This window comes from Typopeltis vanoorti, chromosome 20 (genome assembly GCF_054136105.1).
Source record: "Typopeltis vanoorti isolate ZY-2024b chromosome 20, IOZ_Tvanoo_1.0, whole genome shotgun sequence".
Taxonomy (NCBI): domain Eukaryota; kingdom Metazoa; phylum Arthropoda; class Arachnida; order Uropygi; family Thelyphonidae; genus Typopeltis; species Typopeltis vanoorti.
In genome coordinates this window covers 99,477,678-99,498,409 of record NC_143568.1, presented here as the reverse complement: position 1 = coordinate 99,498,409, position 20,732 = coordinate 99,477,678, and the positions used below count along the sequence as shown (strand labels likewise).

The 20,732-nt window shown below is 34.8% G+C and overlaps 1 protein-coding gene across 3 annotated transcripts in view; it reads right to left on the bottom strand.

The window, feature by feature from the left end:
* Positions 1–20,732, bottom strand: part of LOC150095705 (uncharacterized) — a 338,480-nt gene that overhangs the window by 66,174 nt on the left and 251,574 nt on the right. For all 3 annotated transcript variants that reach the window (XM_090410275.1, XM_090410277.1, XM_090410278.1), the window contains exons 15-16: positions 13,805–13,941; positions 6,345–6,399 (exon numbers count right to left, since the gene is read on the bottom strand). In XM_090410275.1, coding sequence (XP_090266401.1) covers positions 6,345–6,399; positions 13,805–13,941 — 192 coding nt within the window. The remainder of the gene's footprint in view (positions 1–6,344; positions 6,400–13,804; positions 13,942–20,732) is intronic.

Genomic DNA, 20,732 nt, shown 5'->3' with positions numbered 1-20,732 from the left:
AATTTGCGATAGCTTCATCAAGATTTCAGTAGATTTCAAAGCTTCGTTCCATATCAGAATCAGCATCAAACAAAATCTCCTTAGCATGCTCAATGTGATTGAAAACTAGCTCAAGTTCTTTTGCAGTTAATTTCTTAGTTGTAACATTCTCTTCTTGTTCGCATTCCTTACTTTCTTCTTCATATGCATGCTGTTCTTCTAGTTGAAGGAGATCATTCTTGTTTAAATGTTCTAAATGGGAATTGAGCCAGTTTCTCAAATCTTCATTATCCAGTTCATTAAATCCAAGTTCTTTTCTAACTGCGCTAATTTCTTCAATAATGTTAGATCTTAGATTCTGTGCACAATAAACTAGCATAGGCTTGAGTTTAAAGGTGCCTTCTGCATTGCCTACTAAAAAAAGCATAAGATGCTCTTTAGATACTTTGTATCCTGGTTGAGATGCTTCTGTTTTAGCTAGAAAAGTTTTTGCTGGTATATGCTTCTGAAAGACACCAGTTTCGTTGATGTTGAATATTTGAAGATTGTCATAATCAGCCTCCAGAGTTATCCTTTGCAATTCTTCAGGAAACTTGGCCACAGAATCTTTATCACTAGAATATTCCCCAGTTATTCTTGTTATAGAGTTCAGCTCGATTTTCAAAACGGTCAAACCATCCTAAACTCACAGTCAAGCTTTCACATTCCTCTTGAAATTTGGTCTCTTTCAAATGATGTAAAAATATTGAGAGCTTTTGCTTGAACATTCCTTGTACTAAGAGGTATTGTTTTTTAGTTACAATCCTCATTTCAGAGTGTTAGAATGATAGAAGGCATTCTATCATTCTAACACTCTGAAATGAGGATTGATAAAAGATGCTCCATCTCGATCATTAAATGGCTTATATTTTGGGTGATCTACATGCTTAAAGACGCAGTAGCAACTTGTTCTTAGTATTCTTTGCTCTTATTTAATATAGTCCGAACTGTAGACTCCCTGTATCCCAGGTCTCGCACAATCATTGTATTACTAGCACCACTTTCATGCCTCTTAATGCCTTCCAGCTTTTCCCCTAATGTAATTACTTTTCTTCCCTTTTCATTACTGTCACTTTCTTGATCAGTCTTTCTCTTTTCCATATCAGGGAATGAATATGATAAAGCCTTATAGGTATCTAATTTAAGGAAAATGAAGGAAAGCGATCGAGCAAAATAACAGTTTGCACATGCACTTGCGATGATAGCTTTGAGTCAACTGCCACCACCCGCAGCACTGCGACTGTCTGCTACGTTGACAAGTAATGCCACTCTTTGCAGATTGGCGACAAAAATTTTCATGTAACGTAAAATTTCACACAACATAAATAGATTGCGTTAACTGATTAATCATTCACTTAAAGCGGGAAATAGTATCATTTCGCTCAATCGCGCTAACTGACTATTGCGCATATTGAATTCATGTTACGCAAGGTTTTCCTATAGCCTCACTAAAATAACTTTATGGTTATTTGGCCCACAGAGGATGCCATTTTAGGAACCCCCCCCCCCACCATTTACAATATGGCTAGCAGCATGATCAGACGAGAGGGATTATAAGTAGAAAATCATGAAGCATTAAAGAAATCTTTCTAAAATATTCTTTATTCCTGTATAACTTGTATGATTCTACAACCAACCAACCTAATTAAAATGAACGATAGCATTTATAATTGGGATGAAGAATTAAAGAAAAAACTAAAGGTCTTTTATGATCATCCTTCCAAATTATACTGTCTTCCTAAGATCTAGTAGATTACATTATTGAAGTACCTATCTATGTTATCATCTACCATCACTGGAAAATGCAGTCCTTGTTTAGGCCCTTCAGACTATAATTCAGATAAAGTATCACTTTTTACAAACACCCATTTGACAGATATGATTTTCCTGTAGACATTATCAAAAATTTTTATTTCATTATCCAGGACAAATTATCTCAGGAGATTGAAGGTACAGTCATGAGAAGTCCTCTTTCTCCTAAGTTCTTAAGCAACATTTCTCCTAAGCCTACAATATGGTACAGATATGTTTACAATATAGATTGGTTCTTCATCTGATCTGAAACTCAGTTTACCCTAGAGGAAAAAACCAATTAGCCAGCCTTTCTAAATTTATTGATTCTTTGTCAGCCTTATGGTAGTTTACAATGCCGAGTTTTTTGAAAGGAAACAATGATTGTAATGTCAATGATATTTCTTACTGTCATCCCTGTCAAAAAGTTGGAACCTTGTTCCACCCTTCTCATTGTTTCATGTTCCAATGAAGACTTTCTACCAAGAAGTATATAAAAGCAGCATTTTTAAAAATGGTTTTAATGAATCTTACCAACAAAGCATTTAACAGCTCAACTTTAGGCTTCTGGGTCTCTAGATCTCAGAAAGAAACCCGATTTCTCTTCTGTATAGTAAGGTATTATCTAAACATACTGATAAAACTACAAGATCTCTCAACCTTGTAGTTCTACTTTCATCAGGAAGATTTCTATCTTCTGCTTTCTTAAAGACAAGCTTTCTCTACTCAACTTTCCAGGTGTCTATCAGATTCCTTGCTCCTGTGGCTTACTTTAGATAAGAATATCAAAAATATGTTGTGTGAAATGCTTTATACAGAAGCCAAGAAATAAACAGAGGACCTATTGCTGTGCCCCTGTTTGTAAATGCTGTCTTTCCATGTGAAGAAACCAATATGGATGGCAAAACTGATGAAATTAGTAATGCCAAAAGCAAAATCATTTTAAGTAAAGCAAAGGTATGACAAAGGAGGACATTAGTGAATAAGGACCACTGCCAAAAACTAAAATGCTTCCACCCCGCCCTCCCAACATGACTTAACTCTTTAATTTGCCATTGATAATGGTTACTTCATTTGAAAATACCCTATTTATAAACATATATAGGGCACAGCAATGACTTCTACCTTGCCCTCATCCCTTAGCCAATTTCCATATACAACATTTCAAAAAACATTCCCTTAATGATGATTTGCCATATGGTTCTGATATATTACTCTTCCATATATCTCAAAAGCCGGTGCTCCAGAATTCAGTTAACTATTGAAAAATAAAACGTCTTCTCTAGACACTTTAAATCATCCCAGTGATACTCTATCTGAACAGTGTCAGATATTCAGTGTCTGAACTGTTTTCATTTCTTATTTTTTCAGCAATTTCTTGACAGCTGAAACTAAGTTCCAGAGTTTTGTATTCAGTACCAAGATTTCCCACCACTATGGAGCTGCACATATTGGTGGGAAATCTTGCTGCATTTACTGATTAGCTACCCACTATCCAGTAAGTGATAAAGTAGAATACCAAGATCCCAAACCACAGTTTTTTTTAAATAATCAACAGTTTAAATGAGAGACTCATGCTAACACTGTTGCTTTACAAAGGAAGTCTCACACCAACCAACTGATCCCTGTCAACACATCCAAGATTCACTCATCTTGCTGACCCCCCCCCCCCCCCACCACACATTTTTGGATTAAAAAAAAAAGGCATTTGTGTCATACAAAACAAAACATATGAAAACACAAGAACAAAGGAAGTTTATTAATAATGTAAAACAAATTAATTCTTTTCATATAAAAATTGCAGATAATCAGTGTAAATGAAAAATCAAAATACAGAACAATGAATTTCACAAACAAAAAACGAGCTGTATGCTATCAATTGTATTGGCAATTGCTATGAATCACTTTCCCAAATTTTTACTATAGAAAAGACATCCAGATTCAAGTTTGGTAATGAAATAGCTTCATCAATCTCTGAATAAGCACTCAAATTTAAATCAGTATCTAAGTATAAGAGATGGATTTCTGATCGCTAGATTGTATTGTCAGTGTCAACTCCGTGAAGAACAGTTTTGAGATTTTTATAACAAATGCAAGATTGATGTTCCCAAGTCTCTTCTCAACAGAAAGTCCTATTTGTCCAACAGACAATAGCCACAAGGAACTAGGTCAACTTGTTTCAATAATGAAATACCATGAGTAGGCATATTTAAAATAATTATAATACTGGAAATAAACTCATGTAATACATTTTATCAGTAATTTTTTGCCTAAGTATCAAGCATCTTCAGTACAAGAACACATAATAGCAATTTGACATTAACAGACAATTCAGAAAGCTGCCACAGTAGCTAAGGTAAGATAACTAAAAAGGTCAGTAAATTTCCTAACTCATAAAGCCATTCCATGAGGAACCGACTTTTATGAAGAACTCGTCTTGTTCCAGTGAACTCTATTGTCTGGTGTTGATAGCATGCTGCAAAAGTCAATTTTGAGTGTTCAGTTCCTGTTCCAGGTTGTGTGAATCCTGTTGTGTGTATTAGCATGTGAAAATAGGTTCATAATATATTGAACTTGTTGGAATATCATAGTAGAATGCAAATTAATTTTTTTTCTAGGCAAAGAGAACAATTTCAAAATATGGTGTGTGTGTGTGTGTGTGTGTGTGTAATATGTTGTCCACATAGCATACCAGAATGATGATTGAGTGTATGGAAGAAAATAGTGCTCCAATGTTCTAGGTAATAATTGACTAAGGCAGGGAGGAGCAGACTTCAGAGCAGTAACCTAAATGCATAATGAAATCAAACTGTTGAATTCCCTTTATCTGCCTTGATTATAATGATTTCATCATTGTTACATAAATTTCTCAAAGCTTCTTTAAAGCTGTGAAATTATTTTTTGGTGTACAATGTTTAATAAAAACTGATGCACTGAGTCTTGTGGATAATGCCTCTTCCTGAGATGACAGAAATTTAGTAGCTTTTTCAACACTGGTCATAATATCTACTTTTTGGATGTCTTGCAGAGATGGCATAATTAATTTTTTTGTTTAGAACTAAAGCTTCTATATTAGTAAGATTATAGTTGGAAAAATTTAATACAAACTTTGTATAAATGTTTGAATTTTTCTGACAATCTATGTTTGTAATTGTCTATTCTTGAGACCTTGTCTAAATTCATACTATCTATGACATTCAATATATCTGGAGATATTGTATTAGCCAGAGTACAATGTAGATGGTATGCTTTTTGCTCAGTTGAGAATAAGTCTGATCTAGTCTTTTGTACATTCCTTAGAAAAACTTAAATGTAAGAAAGTATCGCTTTTTGAATTTTTTGAAAAATTGCAGAGATAATATCAGAGAAAAAAATTACACAGAAAATAACTATAATTCCTGCATTTTTTAAGAATCAAAGAAAATATATGTTTGGATAAAGTGCAGAAGATATACAGAAGCACAAGTATTGCTCTTTTGTGCATCAAAATACAAGACTAGATCAAACTTATTCCCGACTGAGCAAGAAGTATACCACCTACATTGTACTCTCGCTAATTCAATATCCCCAGATAATGGAATGTTAGAGATAGCATAGGAAAGAACTTGACATTGTTAGCATCAGGAATGTGTTAGTAGAGCTAATCTCAGGTGGCATATGATCACTAAAACGGAATGGCAGAGGAAAGATTAGCAAAACAAGTGTTCTCTGCCAGTTGGCAGAAAAAAGACCCAGAGGAAGACCAAGATATAGGTGAATTGATACAGTAAAAAAGGTTCCTTTGAAGGCAGAAATATAAGATCTGATAATGTTGGAGTCTTGACAGGTAACAGACTGATTTGGAGGAAAATTGTAGATAGGAAGTTAGTGGTGATGTAAGTTTTTCATGTAGTACTATCATATCCTATAAACACCTTGAGGGTACCTATCAGGAATTTGATGATGAGATGGCATATATTCAAAAAAAGCCCAAGAATAGACAGAGATTACAAAAATAGATTGTTAGAAAAATTCAAACATTTATACGAAGTTCACAAAAATGGAACCTTTCGGAATTCTAATAAATTTGGATTAAAATTCTTCAAACTATAATATTACTAACATAGAAGCTTCAGTTTTAAACAAAGATGTTAATTATGCCATCGTTACAAGGCACATCCCATAAGCAGACATTATGACCAGTGGTGAAAAAGCTAATAAATCTCTGTCATCCCAGGAAGGGGCATTAACCACAAGATTACTCAGTGCTTCAGTTTTATTAAACAATTGCTAAAAATCATTTCGTAGCTTTAGAGAAAGAGAAGTTTACATAACAATGATGATATCATTATACTTAAGATAAAGGGAATTCAACAATTGTTTAAATAGTGCAGACTTGACATCAAGTTATTGGAATCTTCCACATATTCAGAAATGGACCATAATCTCACTTGGTTGTCGCACTTAAATGTGATAGTTTGTCTAACAAAATATATATCAAAAATATGTATTAAACAACATTATAATAAAGTAACCACAAATTATACACTACTCACTTTTGGGGATGGATTTGTAGTTCGACTGCTTGTTGCGGAAGGTGGAACACGAGTCCTGGGAAGTGAAAAAAAAAAAAAAAAAACATTAAACAAGTGTATGGAAAATCATAAAGTAAAGTAAATAAATTAACATTGTTACAAGAGACATCGAAAAAGGTAAATTACATCAGCAGTTTCTCAATCCAGAACTACTATATGCCAATTTTGCAACATTCAACTTTATGTCATGTAACTACTGCAATTTCGATCAAAACTTGTGCTAATTATGATTTGAACACTAAACTCAAAATTCAAACTTCAGCAACATTTTTAAATGTGCAGTTCACTGATGTCAAATTAGCAAGTGACCTCTGAGATATCTGCTAGTTATTCATGTTATGCCACAATTTTCCAATTATGTTTGTGTGTTCTTATACAAGGACAGCTCAGGTCATATGGTACCAAAACATCTTAGCGCTACACAAGGTAATATATATATATATATATATAAAAGAGCATAATCATATGTAAAATCAGTGCAGAAAAAAGTGTATAAAACCAAGTGTTAAAAAGTTTATGTTTAGTAAAGTTTAATGAATCAAACTAATATATACATAATTTATATATGATAAAGATTAATTCTCTGTAAAAACTTAAAAACAGCGCTCAGCCAGATAATAAATGTGACCACAATAGTAACTGAGCTCAATGATGAAACAAGGGTAGTTGATTAAAATATGAATAATGGGTAGTCCAGTAACACAACATACACAGGCAGGTCATCACATCTCAATAGTAAGTAATGTGTAAGTAAACTATGAGCTATGCTTAGCAGAGGTAGAATAACTTCTTGTTTACAGTCCATACATAAACTAGACTGCCAATCTGATTCCAGGCTTGATTTGATGGAGCTTATTATTGGTCTCTCTATTCCATGATGACTGCCACTGGGAAAAAAGTCTGTGACTGATGATTAACAGTAATTGGTGTATGGGACAGGAAGATGGTGAAAGCTTCAGAAACAAGTTGACCTATCTGCAGCCTCATTTTTCTTAATCTCAATGTGGCTGGGAATCCAACAGAAGTGTAGATTCAAGTGTAGCTACCATAACTGATAGAGAATATGTTGGATTTGAGAGAGAACTGGATGTCTCTGCAGTTCTAGACAACTTATTGCCTGTAGCAAGCTTTGGTAATCTGAACTTGCCTAATATCTTCTAGAATATAACAACATTATGACTGAGCTTGTTTCAATACATAAGATTGCAAAGGTGCATAACAAGTTCAAATTCCCAAAGCTTGCTACAGGCAATAAGTTGTCTAGAGCTGCAGAGACATCCAGTTCTCTCTCAAATCCAACATATTCTCTATCAGTTATGGTAGCTACACTTGAATCTACACTTCTGTTGGATTCCAAGCCACATTGAGATTAAGAAAAATGAGGCTGCAGATAGGTCAACTTGTTTCTCAAGCTTTCACCATCTGCCTGACCCATACACCAGTTACTATTAGTTATCAGTCACAGACTTTCCCAGTGGCAAAAAGGGGATAGAGATATCTCACTAAATCTCTGGTTTTGAACCATCAATGTATACAGGCACAAAATCAGAGTATTAGATTTATCTAGAGCTTGCAAGAAAGCTTTCATTCACAAACCAAAGGGTGACATGCAAATTCTTCCACAATGGGCAAAAAATAGTTCGCCACATATAACCTGGTCAGGATTTTATTTTCATAGCATATGATAGATACAGCTGTTGTCATTGCAGCAATAAATTCCTCGACTTCTTCCTTGGCAAAATCATCTGTGGGGCCATAGGTACAAATAAATCTCATGGTTCAGTTACATATTCTGATATATGCCCAAATCACTACTTGATATTGCCTATAATTTGAGCAGATTATCCTTGTATTTAATGTTGAATATTATAGCCAGTCCTTTTCCATGATTGTTATTGCAGAATAAAATGCCCTGCATTTTTTTCCTCAGAAAAATCAACCATTTATGTCTTTTTTATTTCAAAAACTATCAGTCTTTGTGATAATTTTCTTTGAAATAAAGAAAGATTTTCAATGTTTATATTCATTTTTTTTAAACATCAAAAAGGGTTTCTACATGCTTTTGCTCAAGATAATTACTTTAATTCAAAGGATGAGCTGATAACTGGTTCGTTTATTTACTGTTTGTGTATTTATAGCTAATTTTAATTTATTTTATTGTGCTTTTTTCTCAAAACATTAGTGTCCTTAGTATACGAATGTGGATTTTCATGTTTTTATGATATTTACTGTTTTTTTTTTTTTTTTGAGATATTGCAAATATTAAATACAAGCATACCCCAGTCATAACACATCAGGTTCTAGACCACTGTCATATAGTGAATCACTGTCCCCCCCGTGCCATTCGTAAATGCATGTAATATATTAATAATGATTTTAAGCAGCCAGACATGCAGAAATGATGTAAATGAAATATTTACAACATTTCAAATTCAGAATGATTTACATCATTATGAATTTCTTCTTCAGAATAATTTTCACAAATGAAAGTTATTCTGAATAGCTTGACTAAGGGAATGTGCCAACCAGTTTGGTTCTTCAAACTACAGCATTAAAAGTTTTTCCATTTTGGTAATAATATTGTCACATTTATAGATAACTGTAGTGTAGTATTAACTAGCATGGCACTTTTTACTTCACTAAGAACTTATCTTTATTTTAAATAACTGTAGCAATAGTAGTGCAAGGTAAGTTTATTCTGCAGCCTAGCTCCATGTTTGATACATTGTCATTAAATTAAATAATTTTAATCTTAGTACATAATATAATAGGTTTACTTCATGTCTTTCAGTAGAAGCAACAGTGTCCTTATTTTGAATTCCACCATCATCATCAAATCAAATGCCTGAAGTGTACCCTCAGGGGGGTATACAGGATAATTATGATAGTACTACATAAAAAAGTTACACCATCACTAACTTCTGATCAACAATTTTCCTCCAAATTAATGTTATCTATCAAGACTCCAACATCATCAGATCTTATATTTGTCGTTTAAGGAACTTTTTACTGTCTTATGCTGTATTTTGGACACGCTTTCTCTGGTTTTTTTTTTTTTTTTACTTTTGCCAACATGGCAAGGAATACTTGTTTTGCTAATCTTTCTTTGCCCATTCTGCTTAAGTGACCATATCACCTGAGATTAGTTCTACTAACACAGTCCTGGTTGCTAACAATGGCAAATTCTTTCTTAATATCTTCATTTTTGATGTGATACTGCCATTGATGCCATCTGTTCAGTCTACTAATCTTTTTCAAAACACTCTTATCAGAGGTCTCCAAGTCTTTTTTTTATTTCTAACCCAGTTCTCAGATCCATAAGTTAAAATTGGTTTGAAATTGGTCTGTCTTGTATATAGATAATTTAGTGTTTTGCCTAATTTCTTTCTTATTCCATATAAATTTATTCAGCTGACTTCCTACCATACCAGCTTTACTAATTCTATTGTTTATTTCCATATTTAGCTCCATCTTTACTAAAAATTGTGCCTAAATGGCTGAAATGTTTTACTTGTTTTATAGGTTTCACCATTCAGGATACAGTTAATGTTTTCAATGTTTCTGCCTATTTTCATACCAATATTTTGAATTTTATTTGCCATTATTAATAACAGTAAAATAAAATAGTTATAAACAGTTTATAATTCACAGCGAAACAGATACAGCGAATAACATTGTAAGCAAACTGTTCACATAACCTGTGTAGGCAGATTCATTGGAATGTCATATCACTAAAATCATCATATAAGCAAATGCAGCAGTGTTTAAATGGGCATTGGTTATAACTGAGAAGGGCTGAATGAACAATTTGTCATAAAGCAGAATATTACGGTATTTCTTAAAATGGTGCCAAAATGCAAAAGAATTGAGTGACAGTGAAAGGAACACTAACAAGAAAGCTTATCCAAGTGAAGAAATATTTGAAGGAACCCAGGAAGGACAAGCAAGTTCTGCAGCAAAATGAAAAAAGTAAGGCAGTGAATAAGGTAAAATATTGCATAACAATAATCAAGCAAAACAAAACCTGATCAGCCTGCAAACAAAACTAAGAGTACTGGAAACATGCATCTTCAGTGGTGTATTGTATGGATGTGAAACGTGGGTAATAAATAAGGAATCAAGAAAAAGAATTCTGGCATTTGAAAGAACTTGTTACAGAAAGATTCTAAGAATAGGATGGGTCCTGAAAATCACAAAGGAAGAGCTCTATCAGAAGATACAATGAAAGAAGAATCTAATGCAGAAGATACAATGAAAGAAGAATCTAATGCAGAAGATTATACAATGGAAACTGTAATTATTTGGATACATCTGCAGAATGAGTGAGGACTGGAAGATAGACATTCATGTTTGGTATAATGGATGGTGTAAACTGAAGAGGCAAACCATACAGAGAATGGACAGATGACAAAGGACTGGTGCGGAATGGGTTTACAGAAACTGCGACACTGTGCACCGGACAAATAAAAGGTGGAAGAGGACAGTGAAGGAGGCATCGGACACCAATGGGCGGTGAGCTCATGCTTGATGAATAATCAAGCAGGTAATGACAATACCATCATAAAACATGCAACTGATGACCGGGTTAGCAGTTCATGTGCTGCCGGAACAGAAATCAAAAATATAACAAGCACAATTGAAAAACAGAAAAGTAAAGCAAATGGTAATTCTAGTAGGTTTGAATAATTACTGACAAATTCAATATGAGAGAGGATATGAAAGCCCTGCTGGAAGGGTGGAATGAAAAGTGAAAATTATTGGTATATTACTTAAATATGACACAAACAAATTAAAAAGGGCTAAGACGGCAAACAGTCTGATGTAAGCTTGATGGCTGGAGTGAGTTTGTGAGAATGGGATTTATATGAAGGATGGCTTACACCTGAGTGTATCTGGTATCAGGAGTCTGGAAAAGTAATTAATTGATAAGATCTAACACCATGAGTCAGGGGAAACTAGATAATGATGGGAGGAATGGTGAGAATTTGTACATTAAGAACAATCATGTTATATAATTGTGTTAATGATAGGAGTGAGTATTATCATGGAAATTATCAGGAAAGAGCAGGTGTGTGTTCATCTGGTTCAGAATTAATCATGTCCATGTTCATCTAGTTCAAAATTAAGCATGTGCAAAGATGTCTGCATAAGTGAGTGAGTGTACAAAGGACCATGCACATAACTTGTCTGTATTTACATGAAAGAAATATCAAGGAAAAAAGAGTACAGCTTGTGTCTTGCTGAATATGTTGAGGCCTCAGACTATAGGCATTAGTGAGACCTAGCTATCAGAGGCAGATATACAAACTTATATTGATTAAAGGGTACAGCATTTTTAAGAATGATACAGGAGAGGAGGGTGTACTCATGGACTTAGATGTTCTAATGATATTAGAAGATTTGAGTACATGGAAACTATGACTACAACTAGTAACAATTTTCAACATGGGAGAGAGAGTGACGCCATTTGGTGTAAGGTGGAGTCTAACAAGATCAAATATTGAGTGGAGTGTTGTTAGAGACAGTGGTTCTGTTGCTAGTAATGACAAAGTGCATTGCCAAAGAAACATGAATGGTGCAAAATAAGTAATCATCATGGGTGACTAATTATCCGAATGCTGATTGGGTAGCAGTGAAATCTCATGAGAAAAATGAGACCAATATTCAGCTGTTGCAAAACAACTTTCTCAAGCAGCATGTGATAAAACAAACTAGACATTAAAAGTATTACTGAGCAGCATGGTAGGTTCTGTTTAATGGTGTCTGTTCCTAAATGGAAAGGATATCAGCAGTGCATAAGAAGCATTTAAAAAGCACTTAAATGATGCAATATCAGAACATGTCCCTAAAGTATGAAAAATAAATACAGTAGAAGTGAAATGAATGTGCAGTCTTATTGAGCAAGAGATTCATATGAAAAAGATGTGGAAGAAATATTTGCATAACGATGATGTCAGTGGTGAAAATTATAAGGAGCAGACTAAAAGAGTTACAGCTATCGTACAGAAAGCTAAGTAACTATAGAAAGAGACTGGCTCTGCAAGCTAAAGACAACCCAAGAGAATTCCAAATTAAAAACACGTGTGTTTAAGTAAAAGAAAGAATGAGTATTATGAAAGAATAACTATTGAATGTAAAAGAAAGAATGAGTATTATGAAAGAATAACTATTGAATGCAAATGGCATGAGGGTGATGGATGCAGGAGAGTTCAGTCAACTAATGAGTGTCCATTTTACTAAATGCTATCTACCTAGTGTATGCAACAACAATGAAAGCTGTTGGCATATCAGCATGGACACTAAGAGCCTTCAGCTGAACCAGATGAGTCTCAGAACAGGGAAGATTGCACAGGAGTGGAAAGTATATATGATAAGTCCATTGCACAAGGGTGGCACAATGAGTGATGTGTATCTATCAAACTATTAGTACCTCTGGAGTGGCAGTGAAGATTTTGGAAAAGTTGGTAAGGACTTGCATACAGAAATGGGGTTGACAGAATCTATACTTTGCAATGAACACCAATGGTTCAATAAGGGAAGGTCATGTTTGAGTTGCTCACATTTTATAATGTTAAGTCACAAAGGGAATGGATACACCATGGGAAAACTCTTGCATAATTTGGAGAATATGAGACTGGATTATAAAATATTAGCATAGATAACAGAAGGGCTGATTGACTGATACACACGAGGCAACAATTTTAATTGGTAATCCACCGACTGTTCTGTACTTTGTATTCCATTCCTTTAACTGTTTGTTCTACACTGATGATGTACTGTTACTTTCAGTACAAAATATTTGAACCTTTAATTCATTATCTTCTCTTCAATTTATTAATGTTGGTTTTATACGTGTTAAGTTATTAATTAAGCACAACTTAGATGATAATTCTGATGCTGAAAACAAAACCAGTGACATGCAAGGATAAGGAAGTTGCATTTTGCCTCTTTACAAGACTTTAATAGGACCTCATATGGACTATTGCACAGATTTGGTCTTTGGGTTTCTGAGGCGATGCAGACACAGTTGACAGTGCAAAGGAGAGTGTTAAAGATAATACTGGAATTGTGGACTCCAGACACTAGCAAAAAGGAGAAAGAGGAGGAGTGATATGATCGACTTCCAAACTTCTGAAAGGGTCAAAAATGATACCAGTAGAAGGAAATTTTCATTTTATAAAGAGTGGAGAGAGGATGAGCAGCATCCATGGAAGTTGAGAATGGATGCAGTGAAGATCTAGATTTTTTTTTCTTAGAGTGGTGTGTGACTGAGATGGATTGCCTTTGGAGATGGTGAGTGCAGGTGATATGGCCTTCATCAATGAGTACCTGGCTCAATGGAAGTCTGTCTCAATAATAAATATGAGTACATTTTGTGACATTATATTTTAACATGACTTGTCAATTAACTTACTACCTACCGTTGAGCTTCCTGACGTTTACGGAAATTTTCTTTTTGCTCTTCCAATTTCCTTTTGATCAAGGCATTCTGCAGAATTGATTGTGTATGAACAGCCAATTCCTGTGGTGATGGCACTCGAGGCAAGACTAATGAATTCTGTTGGAAAAAAATAAGTTATAAGAAATTATAGTTAATGACAGCTACAAATAACATGAATTTTAATGGACTGCTAATAAACACTACACAAAGAAAGAATTAAACCGTACATAACCTGCCAGTCTGGTTGACTGCAGATTCAAATCCTACAATGGTCATGGATGTTTGTTTTTATGCTTAGGTGAAAGATGAATTTCATCACCTAGGGTGAGATCACAACTTGATTTATTAGAGAAATAGCTTTAAAGTTCCTGTTTGGTCTCTAGAACAGAGTTTCCAGATTATCTAACAAAAAAAATAATAAATCATCAGTTTACTGATGTGTACAGAATACTATGGCAGTAAGTAATACATTAAGTTTCCATTATTATTTATCTCTTAATAAAAATTTTCCTCCAAATTAGTCTATTACTTGTCAGCAGTCCAATATTGTTTTATCTTGCATTTCGGTCTTCTAAGGCGCTTCTGACCTCCGTCTTCTTCTGTGTCTTTTTCCTGACATCTTGGCATCAAACACATCATCAAATTCCTGACATATACTCTAAAGGGGTGTACAGGATATGAGAGTACTACATGAAAAATTTACATCATTACTAACTTATTAGCTACAATTTTCCTCCAAATCAGTCTGTTACTTCTTCAGATCTTGTTACAAGATATAATTTGATACAAGATCTATTTATCAGATCTTGTTACAAGATCTGATAATGTTGGAGATTAACATCTCCAACATTATCAGATCTTATATTTCTATCGTCTAAAGTACTTAGTGCCATATCAATACACCGATATCTTGGTCTTCCTCTGGGTCGTTTTCCTGCCAACCTGGCAGAGAACACTTGTTTTGCTAATCTTTTGTTAATGCCCTTTCTTTTCGTTTTTATTTCTTATCTATATCATACGCCGCTAGTCTTTATCTTTAACTTCATCTAATATATTACTTTATTCTTACTTATTCATCCCCATTCGTCTAAGTCACTTGATATAACGTTCTTTCTCCCCCTCTTTTCTACTATATGCCCTTAATAAAATATGTTTTTATTAATATTATCACAGCTGCCTTAATTCTCACGCACATGCAAATAAAACGTTAATTTCCTACCAAGTATTCTTTCCATTAGTTCTTTGCAGTCTCATTGGCCTCTTTATATCTTATGTTTTATCTAATCACACAACAATCTAATAGAGTTCACCCAATAAGTATTAACAAAATTTATTTTTTTCACTGCGCCAGCTAATACCTTGGATAGACGGGATTCTTACCCAAGGCGACCCTCTCAGAGTGATACATGAAAATTAGATCGAATTTAATCCTGTCCCTCCGTTTTCTTATTTCTTCCTCACAGTCGTGGCCCGCTTTAGGAGTTTATATACAAGGGTTTAACCTGCTTAGTTCGTTAGCATTTTATGAGCGGTTGTTTTGAATTCATAAGACAAAAGCAGATCAGGCAGGTACTTGAATGAAACATTTTAATATGCTTGAGGAATTATGCAAATATACATTATAGACATATTATTAGGAATGCTCTCAAGGCAAATCAAAGGTTCAAATCTTAATACACTAGACACACATACAAACTTGGATTGACCACCATTACAAATATCTTCAGCATAAATTCATAGGCTAATATCATACCATCCTGATACACGTGGTCATAAATTAACACAATAACACACTCCTTACATTCAGTTTAGCTCGTTCAGAGATATTCTCAGCCTCGTAGGGCAAACAAATCTTAACACAATCTTGGCCCGTGTTAAGTCCTAAACTATTCTTACAGTTCCTTAATTTTAGTCCATTACAAAATATTCTCTTAGGAGATCACACTCTTCTATAGCTGGAAATAGGAATTCAAAGGTCTACCTTACCGTCTCTGATCTTAATTTCTTTGACCTTCTTCCTGGCTTGTCTGGTCATCAAGGCTTTCTGTTTTAGTTTCCTATGAGGATATCTCCAGTCGGACTGTACGAGTGGAATCTCAGCGGAAAAGATGGGAGGAGGCACGGTAATGTCACCATGACCGATGGCTTCCATTTGGTTCCTACGTCACACGACAACGCACAGCTATCCTAGTCCAAGGATATAGCTTGGCCCATTCCAAACGCTGCAACAGGTGAATCAAATGCCTTCCACGACTAGCCAGGAACTTTTCCGATGGAGAACTGGACCACTGTCCGCAGGATCTGGAACCAGGAATCCAAGAAAAAAAAAAAGCCCGGAATGGTGCTTGCAAGGCCTTTTTATTTAAATTTCTCCTCTCAGCATTTCTCGATCTCCGCGATGCGCGCCAATGCGGTCACGGATGCGCGCCAATGCAGTCAATCTCCTTAGCTCCCTCTATTTAGTCGCACGTGTACCTGATTTCTCTTCCTGGAAGGCGCTTTGGTTTTTTTCTTCCAGTACTTCTTTCCCTCCCAGTAATCTTGCAAACTTGTAGCGCTATTTAGAAGTATAACATCATCCGCATAAAGCAAAGAGCTGACATTAACATCTCCAATTCTGATATCAGGTTTAATACCACTTTCCTTCATAATGTGATACATATAGATAATGAATAACAAAGGGGATAATGTGCATCCTTGTCTCACACCAGATTGAACATTAAACCATCTTCCTGTACTTCCTTCAATTCTATCTACTGACGTACAACTCAAATAAAGACTAAGTATTACTTGATATAATGCCCCATTGACACCATATAACTGTAGCGTACTGAATAGCCTCTCTCTTGGCACCTTGTCATATGCCTTTTCCAGATCGACAAAACTTAAATACAGATCTTTGTTATATTCCCATGCTTTCTCGACTATTTGTCGTAAAGTGAAGATCTGATCCTGACAGCCTCTATTTGGCCTGAATCCAGCTTGTTCTTCACCAACTTTTCTTCCACAATTCTTTTCAACCGTTTCTCAAGTATACTTGCATAGATCTTGCCAGGAACACTCAGTAGGGAAATACCTCTGTAATTTCTTACAGAGGTATTTCCCTACTTTGTAATGATGGCTTTTTCTACTTCAAGTATGGATATGTATTCCTGACTGTATGCCTGTTGAGTGTTTTTTACCACTGTGCTATCACTGCTTGTTTCATCTAGCAATTTTTCGAAGTAATTACTCCATACTTCAAGGATATCTTTTTCTCCTGATTTCATGTCACCTTTATCATCTCTAACTCCTTTTACAGTGCTCTTTCCTCCATTTCTAAGCTTCTTCAACAACTTCCAGAATATCTTACCACCTTCTTGATATTTATTTTCTATGTTCTTGCCAAAGTCCTCCCATGACTTTTGTTTAGGTTGTTTTACATAGTGCTTAGCTTTCTTACATTTGTTTCTGTATCCTCGAAGAGCACAAGCTGACTTATTTGCAAGGAACTTTTGATATGCTTTATTCTTTTCCTTCACTGCCTCTTTAACTTCCTGTGTCCACCATGGAGTTCTGATTTTGCTATCCTTGTAGACTACCTCACCACATGCTTCTCTGGCTGAATCAATCAGGTTTTTCTTCAAGGCTTGCTACTGAATCTCCAAGGTTTGGTTCCTGTTCTCAAACTCTTGCATTTTTTCTTCAATAATCTTTGTGTAGTTTAGTCTATGATTCACATCTGGGAGCTGCTCAACTTTTATTCACTTTAAAACTTTCTTACATATCATTCTTTTCAATATGAAATTCAATTTTATCTTGCTCAAGACTAAATAGTGATCACTTCCAATTTCAAATCCTCTGTACACTCTGGTGTCCTGCACCAGGGAGAAAACATCACTATCAACAATAACATAGTCAATGAAACTTATCTTATTCCTTGCCTCTTCTCTCCATGTGAATTTGTGCACATTTTTTTGTTGGAACATGGTGTTAGTAATAACCAGTCCATGTCCTGAGCAGAAATCCAACAGGTATTTGCCATTATTATTAGCTTTGCTCTTTTCTCCAAATTTTCCCAAATATTTTTGTATGTCTGACAATTATGTCCTACTCTGCTATTTAGATCCCCAACAAGGATCAAGTTTTCCTTTTTCATTGTGTCAGTTGCTTTTTCTAAAACATCAAAAAATTTCTTCACTTCTACCTTAGTAGAACCTTCTGTGGGACCATAGGCACAAATAAGTCTCATTATTCAATTAGTGATGTGAACTAATATTGTGATATTAGTTCACATCACTCAACTTGAGACTGCCTGCCATTCAAGAAGATTAGCCTCTGATTTTGTGTTGAATACTATGGCTATTCCTTCTTTTCCTTGATTGTCATTTCCTGAATATAACATTTTGTATTTATTGTCCAGAAAGATCTCACCAGTTTTTGTCTTTTTTGTTTCAGTCACCCCTATTATGTCGATCTGGTACTTATCTAATTCCTCAGCTAGCTCCATTTCTTTGCCATTCAGGCTTCTTATGTTGATAGTACCGATCTGTAACTCTGGTGATGTTGAGTTGGAGTGTGCTTTCAGATTTGTTCCAGTAGCTGACTTTTCGCTGTTCGCCCTGGTTCCCTGGCGAAAACAACGGGGACCTTGCTTAACTGGGCAACGCCCCAGCCAGCATGAAATTTTGTCATGTTGTACCATCATTTTGCATATTGGTTTAAGCCAATAAGAATACAATTTGGTTGGCTAAATCCCAAATTGCCAGCCCATCCTCGTTCGTTCAGTATCCAGGTAGATACCCAACAGGGGGCACCACGAGAAGGTGAGGATTGGACATTAGGTCAAAAGCCCAGGGCAGTTCTCCGCATTCCTTTAAAGGCTATGTAGAGGTCTCCTCTCGGTTATACAGCTTTGACCCTTAAGCACCCCTTCAAACACTTATTTTGCTAATCTCTCGCTCTTCTCCCATTCCATTTAAGTGACCATAACACTTCAGATTGGCCCTGATCACACATTCTTAAATATCAAGACATTTCTTTCTAATACCTTCATTTTTAATATGGATTTTGCCATTGATGTAATATGTTCAGCCTCCTAATTTTTCTCACAATTCTCTTATCTGTAGTCTCTAAACTTTAATGAACTTTGATTAAAGATTACAGACCACATATATAAGCTAACTAGTTTGAACACAACCTTTTATAACTGCTAGTTGAGTGTTTTGGTTAAATTCTCTCTTATTTCACATAAATTTATTCAACTTGCTCCCTGCGATACTAGATTTGCTTACTGTATTGTCTCTTTTCAAATTTAATTCACCATCTTCACTAAAAGCTGTGCCTAAACAGTTGAAATATTTTACTTTTATGGATTCTACATTGAGAATACAGCTAGAGTTTTCTACACTCTGGTCTATTTTCATAGTTTTGGTGTTTTTAGGTGATTTTCATGTAAAACGTTGTTTCCAGTATCATTCAATTTGGAAAATCCCAGATACTTGCACTTGAGGTACTTAGGACAACATCATCTGCATTTAGCAAAGAGCTAAGTTTGATATCTCTGATTCTAATATCACAAAAACATTTTATAAAAAAATAAAATTAAATAAAGAATAAAAAATAAAAATACCAAAATATGTATAACATCAATAAAAATAGAAACATACCTGTACAGCTGTGCTATATATTATCAAAATAAAGTTAACTATGATTTTATGTGGCTCCCATAAAAAAAAGAAAGAAAGAAAGGTTTCCCAAAGAAAGGTTTTTATGTAACCCTATAGTACATTCACACTGTGCGTGGGCTAAGGATTTTTCTAATTTTTTTTTTTTATTAATTTTACATAGTTCAGAAACCCTGCTCTAGAGAGCAAGCACTAAACTTTTTCTAAGTTACTTCAGTTCTCCAATATGTTGGGTGGTGGTTTCACATCATGCAAAATTCATTTCCCACTTAAAGACAATCAACAGCATCCATGCCCATGGTGGAATTCAAACTGCACCCTGCTCACTGGAGAGCATACAAGCTAACTACTTGCCAACCTTGTGGGTATTTGAGACAGTCCTAAAATCAAGGATGCATAAATTTAAAATTTTTATGGTAACAACAACAACTGAAGTAAAATGATATAATTATAATTTTAAGTCTCCCAATCCAGGAGGTTTACTGCCATTTTGTTTGGCTAAATCCCAAATTTCCAGCCCATCTTCGTTCGTTCAGTATCCAGGTAGATACTTAACAGGGTGCACCATGAGAAGGTGAGGAATGGACAGGTCAGAAGCCCTGGTTGATTCTCTGCATTCCTTTAAAGGCAATGTGGAAGTCTCCTCTCAGTTAAACAGTTCTGATCCCAAGTTTTCAAATCAAATGCTGATCTTTTTAACAGTTAATTGTAGTTCTACATTTTATTAGTATTACCTTACATATTAATAACTTCTCTGCCATGTCCTATTAAAGTTTAGTGAAGAAAATGCACATCTAGAGATAATTACAAAATTTATTCATGGACATAAAGAAATAGAACTAAGCATGTGCATGCAGACACTACTAGTGTGTAAAGTTTCAAATTCCAATTTCCATATTCATCCATACTCAAATTTCCATAGTTATTAGTTATTCATGTTGATGAAATGATGATGACTAAATGATGAACTATTTATAATTTGGCATGTAAATATTTAATAAATTATTCAGTAGTTAAAAAAGCAAAAAAAAAAAACTTGTTCTATTTCATTACTGTTGTCATTGATAAAAATATATTATCCAGAATTATTAATTATATCATTTTACTTAAAATGAGAGCTTCTGTATCTCAGTTGGTACAGACTACATATGGGCAACCCCGGCCCTCTATTTCTTTTGATCCAGCCCTAATCTATTTCAGTGAAGTATGTCTGATTCATGGCAGGAGAAAACGTGTTCTACT